This window comes from Lissotriton helveticus, chromosome 6, assembly GCF_964261635.1.
Source record: "Lissotriton helveticus chromosome 6, aLisHel1.1, whole genome shotgun sequence".
NCBI classification, from domain to species: domain Eukaryota; kingdom Metazoa; phylum Chordata; class Amphibia; order Caudata; family Salamandridae; genus Lissotriton; species Lissotriton helveticus.
The window spans coordinates 1,302,273,835-1,302,286,700 of record NC_136067.1 but is presented as its reverse complement, the minus strand read 5'-3'; the positions used below and the strand labels follow the sequence as shown (position 1 = coordinate 1,302,286,700).

At 39.0% G+C, this 12,866-nt stretch overlaps 1 protein-coding gene across 1 annotated transcript in view; it reads left to right on the top strand.

Annotated features, from left to right (window-relative positions):
- Nucleotides 1–12,560, top strand: part of LOC144762686 (uncharacterized) — a 28,199-nt gene extending 15,639 nt beyond the window's left edge. Inside the window, exon 3 of the mRNA XM_078647929.1 lies at nucleotides 12,357–12,560. Within this exon, the coding sequence (XP_078504055.1) occupies nucleotides 12,357–12,560 (204 nt within the window). The remainder of the gene's footprint in view (nucleotides 1–12,356) is intronic.
- Nucleotides 12,561–12,866: the final 306 nt, after the last annotated feature.

Sequence of the window (12,866 nt, the reverse complement as noted above, 5' to 3'; positions counted from 1 at the left end):
TCCACTTTTTCAATTTGTCCAGCTGACAAATCACTGTCCTCTTCTACAGTTTTTTCCTCTTCTCCTACATATACATTTTTGTAGTATTGATTGTTTTTTTACCAAATACAACGTTGCCTTTTTCACTTTCCTAACATCCACTAATTCTTGTCAGATTTTCTTACTCTTCGTGGGTACGCCATTAACTAGAATAACTAGAGGTTCCTCTTCCACATTTTCAACACCAATTGTTTCAATATTTTTCTTTAAATCAAGAGGCAAATAGACAACTCTTCCCTTTAATCCTCTCTGTAAATATGAAGGATTCAGTTTCTCTGTCTTAGGCTCCATACGAACAATAGCCTGCAATGGATGCACACATTGAATCAAAACAGACTCATAGGTATTTAAATCCATCATTTCAGAAGGAATATTTACCAACTCAAGATTATTATGTACAGCTGTAGCAGGCATTTTGTTTTCATTTAATTTATTATAACAATACTTACAAATACGTTGATCAGAACCCAAATCAAAACAATTCTATACCAACAAATAAGTTGCAAAATCCTTCCACTCATTATTATTTTCCTTTTCACTTCTTACATATAAATCAACTAACCTAGTCTGATTCTTATGAGTTCGTCGACAACACACACAAGAAAAGTTTGGCCTTTCACCTGAAATGACCTTAAACCTTATAATTTCTTGGTCAAAATTTTCTATACTAAAATTCTGTATATTTTCTTCCACATTTCCTTCTATTACTGTATCAGTTTCTGCACCGTCCTCTTTTTCACAAAAGTAACTTACCTCAATTTCTTCACAAATGTTCTTTACATCTAATACAGATCCATGTACAAGATCAATGTTTAACTGTTTTAGCTTAAGTGCTGGACCTTTTGCATAATACAACCTTCTCACTAATTTTTCACTTCAGTATGATGCACTGCTAACATCCTAAAATGGTGAATGACGCTCTGGCATACTTTTCTAGAATGACAAGCCAAAGAATGCCCTTGTAAACCCGTTTTTTCTCTCAGTCTGCAAGGGTCTAATTCTTGCAACATTTTAATCTTTTGTTTAAGACTTTTCTTAGTATACTTACGTAAGAAATTGCGAAAAAAATCAATTGAATCCTGTCATACACTACAAATACTACTACAATTCCAAGTGTACACTGGAGCCTTAGGACGTCTCCCTAAAACTTCATAAGCTAACACCTCTTCTGCACTTCTTGGGACAATTTTCTCTTTTTCAATCGGACAACCATCCTTCACCTCATATGCTCGACCACTGGTGTCAACTGCATGCAACAAATCATTAGTCTGAAAGTAAGTCTCTTCATTAAAAATGGCTCACAACTTGAACTATGCTTCCATTCCCCAGAAAAAAATTACAAAAATTAGTTCTATTAATTAGTCTTTTCCACTTACTTTTCGCTTTCAAAAGATTGATTGCCTTGTCTAGTGTACGAATTCTATTGATTACTAAAATAAACAACTTCTTTTTTAATTCAAAAGCCTGATCAACAATACTTTCAATTCTTTTTTTTTCTTAAAAAAGGCTGTTTTCCTTTTACAATTCTTTACATGTTTTTATAAATTTAATACAACTCTGTTATAAAACATTCTCTTGTGAATTTAAACAAACTGATTTTTTCATCTATTACTATAGACAATTTGATCGCCACATACTTTTCCAACATTTTTCTTTTTTATCTGCTTTTTCTTTGTACTTCCAAATAATTTTTTTATCTTTTCCACATTATCCACACTTTTTTTTTACTTTGGGTTAATTTCCTTATAAAATCCTTTGTTGTCTTACCAGGAGCATTCTTCTTTTTCTCTGTACAATGTTCTTTAGATAAATCTTGTAATTGTGTTTTCTTGGAAAAGTAAGCCTGATTATACTTTTTTCTTTTAGCATTCTTTGTAGGCATGTTGGTTTTTTTTGTTATAGACCACTACTAACATACTACATAGCAATTAGAACAACTATATGATGTAAACACTTGTTCACTTCATAAGTAAATTTAAGGTACAGCAACAGTGTCTGAGCAGAGTAGGAAATCATGCAGTGAGTGCTGTTTCTGAGTTTAGGGCAGTGCAGTGATGTTTCAACATTATAGGGGAATTAGCTGAGAATGGTGTTTCAGGGTTCAGAACAGTGCAGTGGTGTTTAGGCAGTATAGGGGGTTGTGGTGGGATTGATATTTCTGACTTAGGAGCAATACAGTTGTGTGTAGGCAGTGTATGGTATCAAGCAAGAGCTATGAGTAAAAAGTCTAACTCACTCCATGAGTACATGTATTCCCATGTCTTAAAACACATACACCGAGCAAGTGATTCTGACACAATATTTAAAAAATTACACTGACTTGCATTCTAAATGAAAAAAGATAGAAATATGCCTTGAAATTCACTGAATTGATTACTACGTGGTACAGAAAGAGTTGGTATGGCATTTCTACAGCACAACCAGGATCTTCAGTACACAGCATGGAGACTATTTGCAAATTAAGAGCCCTGACAGACGTACTGCATAGCAGTTTCTAGCACTACATATCCTAAAGCCTGACTCACTTCATCAGAACACGTATTCCCATATTTGTAAACACATCAAGTAACCAAATTATTACAATAGTACAAAAAGACTCTCTTGAATCATTTTTAATTCTAAATCATAACTTTATTCTTCAAACATTTCATACTGTAATATAACATCCAGAATGATTTAATCTGTAATTTCGTTTGCATTCTCCTTAACTTCAAAACTTGAAACTCAATGTCATCTACTGCTTCTACCAAGTCAATGTCCAAACTTTGATAAAAAAAATCACTGCTTAAATCTCCTTCTCCATTATCTTGTGTATCAATGTTGTTTTCCAAAAGTATGTCTAAGTCCTCTATGACTTTGTTGGAAATTTCGAAATTGGCTTGAAAGTTGTCCTGATTTTGATCCATTATATATAGTACAATGTTGCTGGTCCTTGCAAAAAAATAAAAACACTTAATTGTATCATTTTCACTAATAGATAATAGAAAACTACCTTTCTCAACTTCATAAGTACATGTATTCCCATATTTTTAAACACATCAACTAAGCAAATTATTCTGCCACATACTTCTGAAATAAAAACTGAGTCACCCTGTTGCGGTTGCCAGTAGGAAGTTATAGTTAGGACCTAGTTTCCATAGGAAATCCGCAACATTCTATTGGGAATAACTTTGGCGCCGGTGGATGAATCTTCGCGAATTTCTCAAAGAAGATGGCCCGCTCCTTCCCTGAAAATTTTGTGGTGATTCGTCAAGTGGGGGCTGAGTAAAAAGGGGGTCCCAAAACGTGTTTTCCCCATGGTATTTTCCATAGGACGATTAGACACGGCTACAGCCCGAACAGCTGAACTGAATAACAAGAAATTTGGCAAAATGTTAAAGTCTGATTCGCAGATCGCCCTTTTGTTTAAATGGTGTAAATCCCTCCAGTAGTTGTTGAGAAAATCGTATTTGAAAAAATGTATATATCTATAAGCGCGCACCCGTGCGCGCACCATTGTGTGCGAGCAGAATTCTGATTTGTTGTTAGACGTCTGTCAACATTCGAATCCGTGGAAACCAGGAAATGTTGGCCGCCATTTTGTCAGTGCGAGGCAGCAAAGAGGGAAAAATAAAGGTGAAGAACATGAAAAGGGGGCAGGGTAGAGAGTCCCTGACCCCCTAGGCTTTCCAAGGGGGTCCCTGTAGGACCCCAAAGGCCCCAAAATGTATTAATATTATTTTTTTTAAATCGCGAGGTGCGCGCACGGTGCTCCCACCTCCTGAGGCAAAACAGAGTGAAAATTAAAAGTGGAGAACGTGAAAAAGGGGTAGGGTAGAGTCTCCTTGACACTCTAGGCCTTCTCAGGGGGTGCCTAAAGGACCATGACGGCCAAAAAAAACATTTTTCTTTTTTTTAATCGCGAGGTGCGCGCACGGTGCTCGCACCCTTTAGCCGCCATTTTGTGTATGAGGCAGGAGAGAGTAAAAAACAAAAGTCGAGAACGTGAAAAGGGGGCAGGGTAGAGTCTCCCTAACCCCCTAAGCCTTCTCAAGGGGTCCCTAAAGGACCCCGAAGGGCAAAAAATAATTATTCTTTTTTTTAAATCGCGAGGTGCGCGCACGGTGCGAGGCGCGCACGTCGACAGAAAAAACAAAAAAAATACAGTTAAATAAAGAGTTTGAGTGTTTAGATGTTGGGTGGCTCTAAAAAGAGCCGTTTTGTTCATTGAGTGTTTTTGTACCTACAAGTAAGTACCAATGCAAAGTTTAAAGTTTAAAAGACTCTGTTCCTGTCATCTGTGAAATGTACACCATCTCTCCTATAGATGCCTTGCATGTTGTAACACAAGTTGTTGTGATATATAGAACCCATACCATAGTCTCTGAGGAAAGCAGAAACAGACTTAGTCACATGTTTCCTTGCTTTCTAAATCTGCAGACAATATTAGTTGGACCAGTTCCATTTTTGCCTTTGGCATATATTAGAATATAATAAACACAACGGAGACAGGAGGGTCAGAGGGAGAATATTTAAAGACCTGCCCAGGGTGGAGTCCCCCTACCTAGAATGTAAGAAACAAAAAACACACACTGGGGGTCTACAGCTGGACCTAATGTGCTCCAGACAGCCAATTTACAAACAAGCCGCTACCTAAATCAGTAAGTATTTGCCGAGACTGTGTAATTGGGATTTTTACAAAGTATTTAGAACCATGACCTGTGCATTGGGACTCACTTCAAATAAAGATCAGACCCATACAGAGGAGTAGGATGTCCATCAACGTCCGATGTAGATCATATATTATCATTTGGTCATCCAGATAGGAATGGTATATCCCATGATCATTGGGAAAAATACATAACCTAAAATAGACTGGGTCTTATCTCCAGATGTAGCGAAGACCAATTGAGCAAAAGGATCGTGATGGAATCTAGTGCAGTGCAAAATAAATGTAGTGTAGTGAGGTTAAAAAAGGATAGTTGATCAATACCAAAGCTTTAATAACTTGATCACTCCCTCAGTAAAAGAACAGTGCAAAGATGCAGTTCAAACAAATAACTGCATTCCGGCCAACATGTTTCAACCAAAGGGGAACCAAATCCCGCGGTTTTCTTCAGGGCCACAGTTCTTCACGTTTGCTACTGCATTACAAAACACGGTGAAAACAGTGACTAAATCATATAAAGGATACACCTATGTCCTGATCAATGTCTTTCAAACCTCTGTATCAACCAGTGTCGATTTCATCTGTTCGTGAAAACAAAACAGAAACAAATATTTGAGTGAGTCCTAAAAATTAAAATGCTATCAAGGCACTATTCTACATTGGAAAAGCTCAGATAACCAATATTGTACTAACCTGTGTTGTACAGGAAGCATACCTCACCTCACCTGGATCCTAGCTCAGGATAATGTGAGGCCACGCTCTAGAGAAGGCGAGAAAAAGGGCAGAGATAGGGGAAGTAACTTAGGATCGCAGTTAACCTGGTATACCTCCTTCCTACTACAAACTCCATCTACATTCAACACCTTATCGAGCTCTCCCACAGTCTCTGAATAAGGAACAATCAGGCCCCCGACCTCCTCGAGTCAAATGAAACCCTCACTCTGTCCCCACTGCTGTATAAAACACAGTGAGAGTTATCATAATCTAAACTGATTATTTTACTAATCTTAGTATCAAGAAACAGTAGGATATCTGAATAAGCATACACACTGTGTTGATGGATAAAAGACTACTGATAGATCCATCTTATAAGTGTTTCTAATTATAGATAATGCAAGCCCAAAAAGAATGCTCACTGTTGTGTCATTACATCACGTTAATTACACAAAATGGCAATCTATAATGTAAAATGCAAAATGCCCCACCCGGTATCTACATTCATAGGGTAGCTAGTGGAAAAACACTCGAGTCACGGGACACTCCCTGTTTTTTACAAAAAAAGAAAAGAAGGGAAGCAAAGCTACTCTTGGTCTAAACTAGTCACCAGAAGACTCGCCCAATGTAGCAGAGGGTTCGGGGCTTACCTATCCGTCGTTGCCTCAGGGCTTCCAACTGAGCTCAGAGGGAGGCAATGCGGGCAGGAAACAGCACCGCTAAAGAATGTTCAGGTGTGGGCAGGGCTTGTCTGGATGACTATCGTTGCAAGTAAAGACCCACTCCCAATGTCCATAGTAACATAAACAATGTGAGTTAATCGGTTATGTAACTTATGATCAAGCTCACCTCAGGAGCGCTAGGGCATATCCGGTACTTCCTGATTCGAAATTCAATCGGGATTGACAAACCGCGTAATCTCGTGAAACTACGCCGGGAAAGTCAGAGAACTACAAAAACGCTTGAGAAAGCAGGGAATTGTAGTTCCTCAAACCCGCCGGCAGATAATGTTTCGCCTGGACTCTGCCAGTATGATCGATGAAACGAGCAAAATGGTCTAGCCATATTCTGCATGTTGTAAAAGGCCAAACACCAGAGACTGACTTCTACACTGTAATAATGTTAAAATGTCTTATTTTAAAGATGAACAGCGGGCACGTCTCTAGCAAACCATAGGCATATCCACAGGTTACTATCAGTAACCGAGGCAGTGACCAAACCGTATCTCAAGGATGAGAGAGCCAGGTGCAGCGCTTACTATTACAACCCTCCATACAGCTTTACCTATGGAAGTGTATAAGACGTCCCGGCTAATTAGAGATGGTGGAGTGGAATAAAGTGCATCTAGTGCCAGAGAATCGGATGTATACTGTCTTGCTAAGCTCATGGTACACATGTAAGATGTCTGATGAGACTAATAATCTTAGCTATACAACAGACAGTGCACAGCCTTCTATCATATAGTTCGAGAAAAGCCAAGCCTTTTAGTTCAAAGAAGTCCAGGGTATCTCGTCGTTTAGCCCTCTGACATCAGAGGACAATCTGTAGACCCATTTCTGTTCTTTGAAGAACAGGAATCTAGAGATATCGGCAACGTGTGGTGCAACAAAGGGTTTCTCTAGGACTGTCCAGTTAAACTCGGATTCTTGATGGTTGTGCTCCAAAAAATGTTTAGACAATTTAGAAACAGTTTTTTTTACATCGGAACACACTTTTGTGCTCGAGTATTCTGGTGCGTATCTTCCTGGTGGTCATCCCCACGTAGTTTTTCTTACAGGGGCATGTAAGGAGATAAATTAGATTGGAACTGATGCAGTTGGTGAACTGTTTTTGCAACCATGGGCGCCCGGTCCCTATATCCACCTCGAGGGAGCGGGCAGTCTGAGGACAAACTGAACAGTTTCCACAGGGATGGTGTCCGGTTACCGCTGGGAGGTCCCATAATGTGCCAATAGATCTAGGGGCAGTGGTTCTGGGTCTGGTGTGGACCAACTTGTCACGCAGACTGGTTGACCTTTTGAACGCGAACAAAGGAGGCTCTATTTTGTTGTTACCTGCATTCAAGAGCTTCCAATGGCGCCTGACTATTTGTTGTAACATATTGGACTTTGTGTTGAAAGTACTCACAAAGGTAATGCGGTCTGTCGGTGGTTTGGGAACCGAGGGTTCTAGTAGGCTCAGACGGTTATTATTGGAGGCCCGTTTCAGAGAGCATTTGATAAGTTTCTTCGGATACTGTCTCTCTGCTAGATGGTGGCTTAGCTCAGTAGCATGTCTAGTGAAGGACTCTCTCTCTGAACAATTGCGCCGGATTCGGAGAAATTGCCCGAAGGGCAGATTATCTCTGAGCGCCTTTGGATGATGGCTCTGATATAGCAGCAGAGAGTTCTTAGCCATAGGCTTGCGGAATAGCTCACTTTGTAACCCTGAATCAGTGGCATAGATGGAAAGATCCAGAAAAGATTATATTAGAATATACCAAGGCAGTTTGTGGAAAAAGTGACATCAATTGCCCAAAGGTGTCCTTTAAAAGCATTTCCAGACCTACCCCAGTCAAAGTGCCTAGGTCATTTCCACTACAGTGCACAATTATGAGGTCAGGGCATGGGAGATGCAAAAAGGATTTTACCAATGGCATCAATTGGTGATATCTCAATCCTCTCTGGCCAATCCACATAATATCCACATTTGGTAAATCAAGGTTGAGAAAGCATCTATTTGCTGCATACCTTTCACTCCAGAAAATATAGGTATGCCCTACAATCCATACTCTAAGCATCTTGAAGGCAAATCTGGTTGTACTCAGATGGGCTCTGGAGATGAAATAGCAGTTTGAAAAATAGGTGTTTAGAAACAAATGTGGTTGAGATTCAGTGCACTTGAAAAACATGAAATGATTGGTGGTTTCTGATAATTTAACATTGAAAGCTAGGGTGCATACTACTGTTTTTTTAAAAGAAATAATACTATTGGTTTAGAAAAAGTAATTGAAAAGAACATTGCACAGGATAAGCTGGAATATTGAGAAGTCAAACACACTTGCTGCTTTGGTTTGCAACACTGAGAGATGAATTTTTCATCTTTTGAGTTCAGTTAGGTGTTGTATGGAGAGTTACCATGGTAACAGGCAGAGAGAGCAGTGGGGGAAGGTTGATAGTGTTGAAATGTACAACCAATTAAAATGTGAGTTTGGTTTTGAATTTGCGTGGGAATAAATGTAATTGGTTATGTACATGGATGTGTATAAAAAATGAGAGGGAACCAGGGCCATTTTGTGGTTGCAGTGTATGAGGTACATTTCAGAGATTCTGCTTAAAAAAATCTGGTGTGTGATTGACACTGTTCTAAATCTTCAAAAGCATTTTTAAAGGTGAGTTATTAATTTGTAAGGGGATATATGTTGTGCACTGTAAGTTAATAATAAAAATGTGTTGTAATATGGAAGTTACTTACTTTCCCTGTCTTTCATTCTCTCTCACTGTCTTCCTTTCTCTCCACCACTGTTCTTTTTCCTTCCTCTCTTTTTCTATAAATCTTTCTGTTTCACTGACTCCTTTTTCCTTTTTCTTAATATGCTTTTTTTATCACTCTCCTTTCCTTACTCTCATATCTTTTTCCTCACTCTCATTATCCCTTTCCTTTACTCCTGTTTTCTAACTCCCTCTCTCCATGTGATTTACTTCCTTATGTTTATTTTTTCCCTCTCATTGTCTCTCTCTTTCTCTCTCCCTCACCCTTGCTCTCTTTATACAACACTACTAGCAAGGCCCCCTCCTCCCCCTTTCACTGTAGTAATCAGTTGACTGAATTGAAGGATTTCTGTTATGTGTCTAAGGTCACAGTGTGAGTCTCATGTTTGGATGTAATGCTGGCAAAAAAGTAATGCTGTAAATTGGAAATGTATTATGAAAATGACTCAGGTTTCTGCACTGTAATGTAGTCTCTTAAACGTTTTAGTGTGGTAAATGTGTTTTGGTAAAATGTTTGGTTTTAAATTTTTTGTCCAGGATCACATTAAGTGCCTATTTAAATTAAAGAATTATATTTGCACCTTTTTCTATAATCTCCCCTGTATCTCCTCACAGTCTACCTCTCTCTGCTTATACTGTCTTATTTCTTCTGATATTGTGTCTCATGTTTGGATGTAATGCTGGCAAAAAAGTAATGCTGCAAATTGGAAACGTATTTTGAAAATGACTCAGGTTTCTGCACTGTATTGTAGTGCTGAAATAGATAGGATGTGTTCTGTCTCTTAAACCTTTTCGAGTGGTAAATGTGTTTTGGTAAAATGTTTTGTTTTAAGCTTTTTGTCCAGGATCACACTGAGTGCCTGTGTAAATTAAAGAATTATATTTGCACCTTTTTCTATAATCTCCCCTGTCTCTCCTCACAGTACCTCTCTCTGCTTATACTGTCTTCTTTCTTCTGATATTGTGTCTCATGTTTGGATGTAATGCTGGCAAAAAAGTAATGCTGCAAATTGGAAATGTATTTTTAAAATGACTCAGGTGTCTGCACTGTATTGTAGTGCTGAAATAGATAGGCTGTGTTCTGTCTCTTAAACGTTTCCGTGTGGTAAATGTGTTATGCTAAAATGTTTGGTTTTAAACTTATTGTCCACGATCACACTGAGTGCTTGTGTAAATTAAAGAATTATATTTGCACTTTTTCTTTAATCTCCCCTGTCTCTCCTCGCAGTCTACCTCTCTCTGCTTATACTGTCTTCTTTCTTCTGATATTGTGTGTCATGTTTGGATGTAATGCTGGCAAAAAAGTAATGCTGCAAATTGGAAATGTATTTTGAAAATGACTCAGGTTTCTGCACTGTATTGTAGTGCTGAAATAGATAGGCTGTGTTCTGTCTCTTAAACTTTTTCGTGTGTTAAATGTGTTTTGGTAAAATGTTTGGTTTTAAACTTTTTGTCCAGGATCACACTGAGTGTCTGTGTAAATTAAAGAATTATATTTGCACCTTTTTGTATAATCTCCCCTGTCTGTTTTAATATTGTGTCTCATGTTTTGATTAAATGCTGGTATAGAGATAGTGCTGTAAATTGGGAATGTATTTTCTGTCTGCACTATCCCTCTCTCTCTGGGTGCATCTTCTGCCTGCACCCTCTCATGTACATCTGCAGAGGCTTATTATGATATGGCTGCTGGTGTGTATTACACAGCGCTACCATGTTAAATCTTTTCTTTCTCTGCCTGTAGTCTCACACCTTTTGCTTTTACCGTTTTATCTTTGTCTTCACTATCCCCCCCTTTGTGTGCTCAAATTAGCCTCTGCATGTAACTTTCCTCTCACCAAAATAGAATTAATCATATCATAATAGGCCTGTGCAGATGCACATGAGAGGGTGCAGGCAGTGGGAGAGGGTTGGTGCAGACAGAAAATGAGATAATGCAGGCAGAGACTAAACTGGTACAATCAGAGGATAGATGGTGCAGGGCTGCAGGCAGAGGGACAGATGGTGCAGTCAGTGAAAAGATGGTGCAGAGAGAGGGTGAAATTAGTTCAAGCAGAGACACAGATAGTGCAAGATGACACAGACAAGTTGCAAGACGACAGGCAGAGAAGAAAAAGATTTAACATGGTAGCGCTGTGTAATACACACCAGTAACCATATCTTAATAGGCCTCTGCAGATGCACATGAGAGGGTGCAGGCAGTGGGAGAGGGTTGGTGCAGACAGAAATTGAGATAATGCAGGCAGAGACTAAACCGGTACAATCAGAGGATAGATGGTGCAGGGCTGCAGGCAGAGGGACAGATGGTGCAGTCAGTCAAAAGATGGTGCAGAGAGAGGGTGAAATGGTTGAAGCAGAGACACAGATAGTGCAAGCGGACTCAGACATGGTGCGAGACTACAGGCAGAGAAGGGAAAGATTTAACATGGTAGCGCTGTGTAATACACACCAGCAGCCATATCTTAATAGGCCTCTGCAGATGCACATGAGAGGGTGCAGGCAGTGGGGGAGGGTTGGTGCAGACAGAAAATGAGATAATGCAGGCAGAGACTAAACTGGTACAATTAGAGGATAGATGGTGCAGGACTACAGGCAGAGGGACAGATGGTGCAGTCAGTGAAAAGATGGTGCAGAGAGAGGGTGAAATGGTTGAAGCAGAGACACAGATAGTGCAAGCAGACACATACATGGTGTGAGACTACAGGAAGAGAAGGGAAAGATTTAACATGGTAGCGCTGTGTAATACACACCAGCAGTCATATCTTAATAGGCCTCTGCAGATGCACATGAGAGGGTGCAGGCAGTGGGAGAGGGTTGGTGCAGACAGCAAAAGAGATAATGCAGGCAGAGACTAAACTGGTACAATTAGAGGTTAGATGGTGCAGGGTTGCAGGCAGAGGGACAGATGGTGCAGTCAGAGAAAAGATGGTGCAGAGAGAGGGTGAAATAGTTCAAGCAGAGACACAGAGGTGGTGTAGTTGTAGAAAGTCCTATGCAGTATGTGTTACAGGCCTCTTAATTTTCAAATTGTGTTTATGCTGTGCAATTTAGATGCTTGGTGTGCTGTTGAAATGCAAAAGCAACTGTGTCTGTAGCATATAGTAATCATTTCAGTGAATTTCATTTGTCCAATCTCAGTCCCACCTTGACTCACTACACTGCTTTAAGTTCACTTTATTGTCTTAAACCCTGAAACTCCATTCCTAGAAAAATATTCTTAACTCTTGCAACACAACTGCAGTGTTGTAAACCCTGAAAAAATATCCCCAGCAAGACTCAATTGTTATTGTAGTAATCATTTTACTGACTAGGAAGGGATAGTGTTATGTGTCTAAGATCACAGTGTGAGTCAGTTTTCATTTCAGAGGAATGTGCCAGAATAATTTGCGTAGGGAATACATGTACTTATGAAATTGATAAAGGTAGTTTTTTATTATCTATTAGTGAAAGTGATATAATTAAGTGTTTATATTTTTTGCAAAGTGCAGCAAAATGATCATATTTCTCAAATGGATCAGGATCAGGAGAACTTTGCTGCAAAATTTGACATCTCATATGAAGTAATAGAGGACTTAAATGGACCTTTTAGAGAGCATATTAATGAAGAAAATTCAGATTTCTTTGATGAAAGTTTGGATATTGAATTTTTAGAAGCATTGGAAGATATTGAATTTCAAGATGAAAAGTTTTAAATTGAGGGCAATGTTAATGAAATACCGGATGAAGTGATGTTGGAGGTTTTATTGGAGTATGAAATGTTTGATGAATAAATTTATAATTTATAATTAAAAATTATTCAAGTGAGTCTTGTAATAATTTGATTCATTGATGTGTTTAAAAATATGGGAATACATGTTCTGATGAAGTGAGTCAGGGTTTAGGATATGTAGTACTAGAAACTGCTATGCAGTACGTCTGTCAGGCCTCTTAATTTGCAAATAGTCTCCATGCTGTGTACTGAAGATCCTGGCTGTGCTGTAGAAATACCATACCATCTC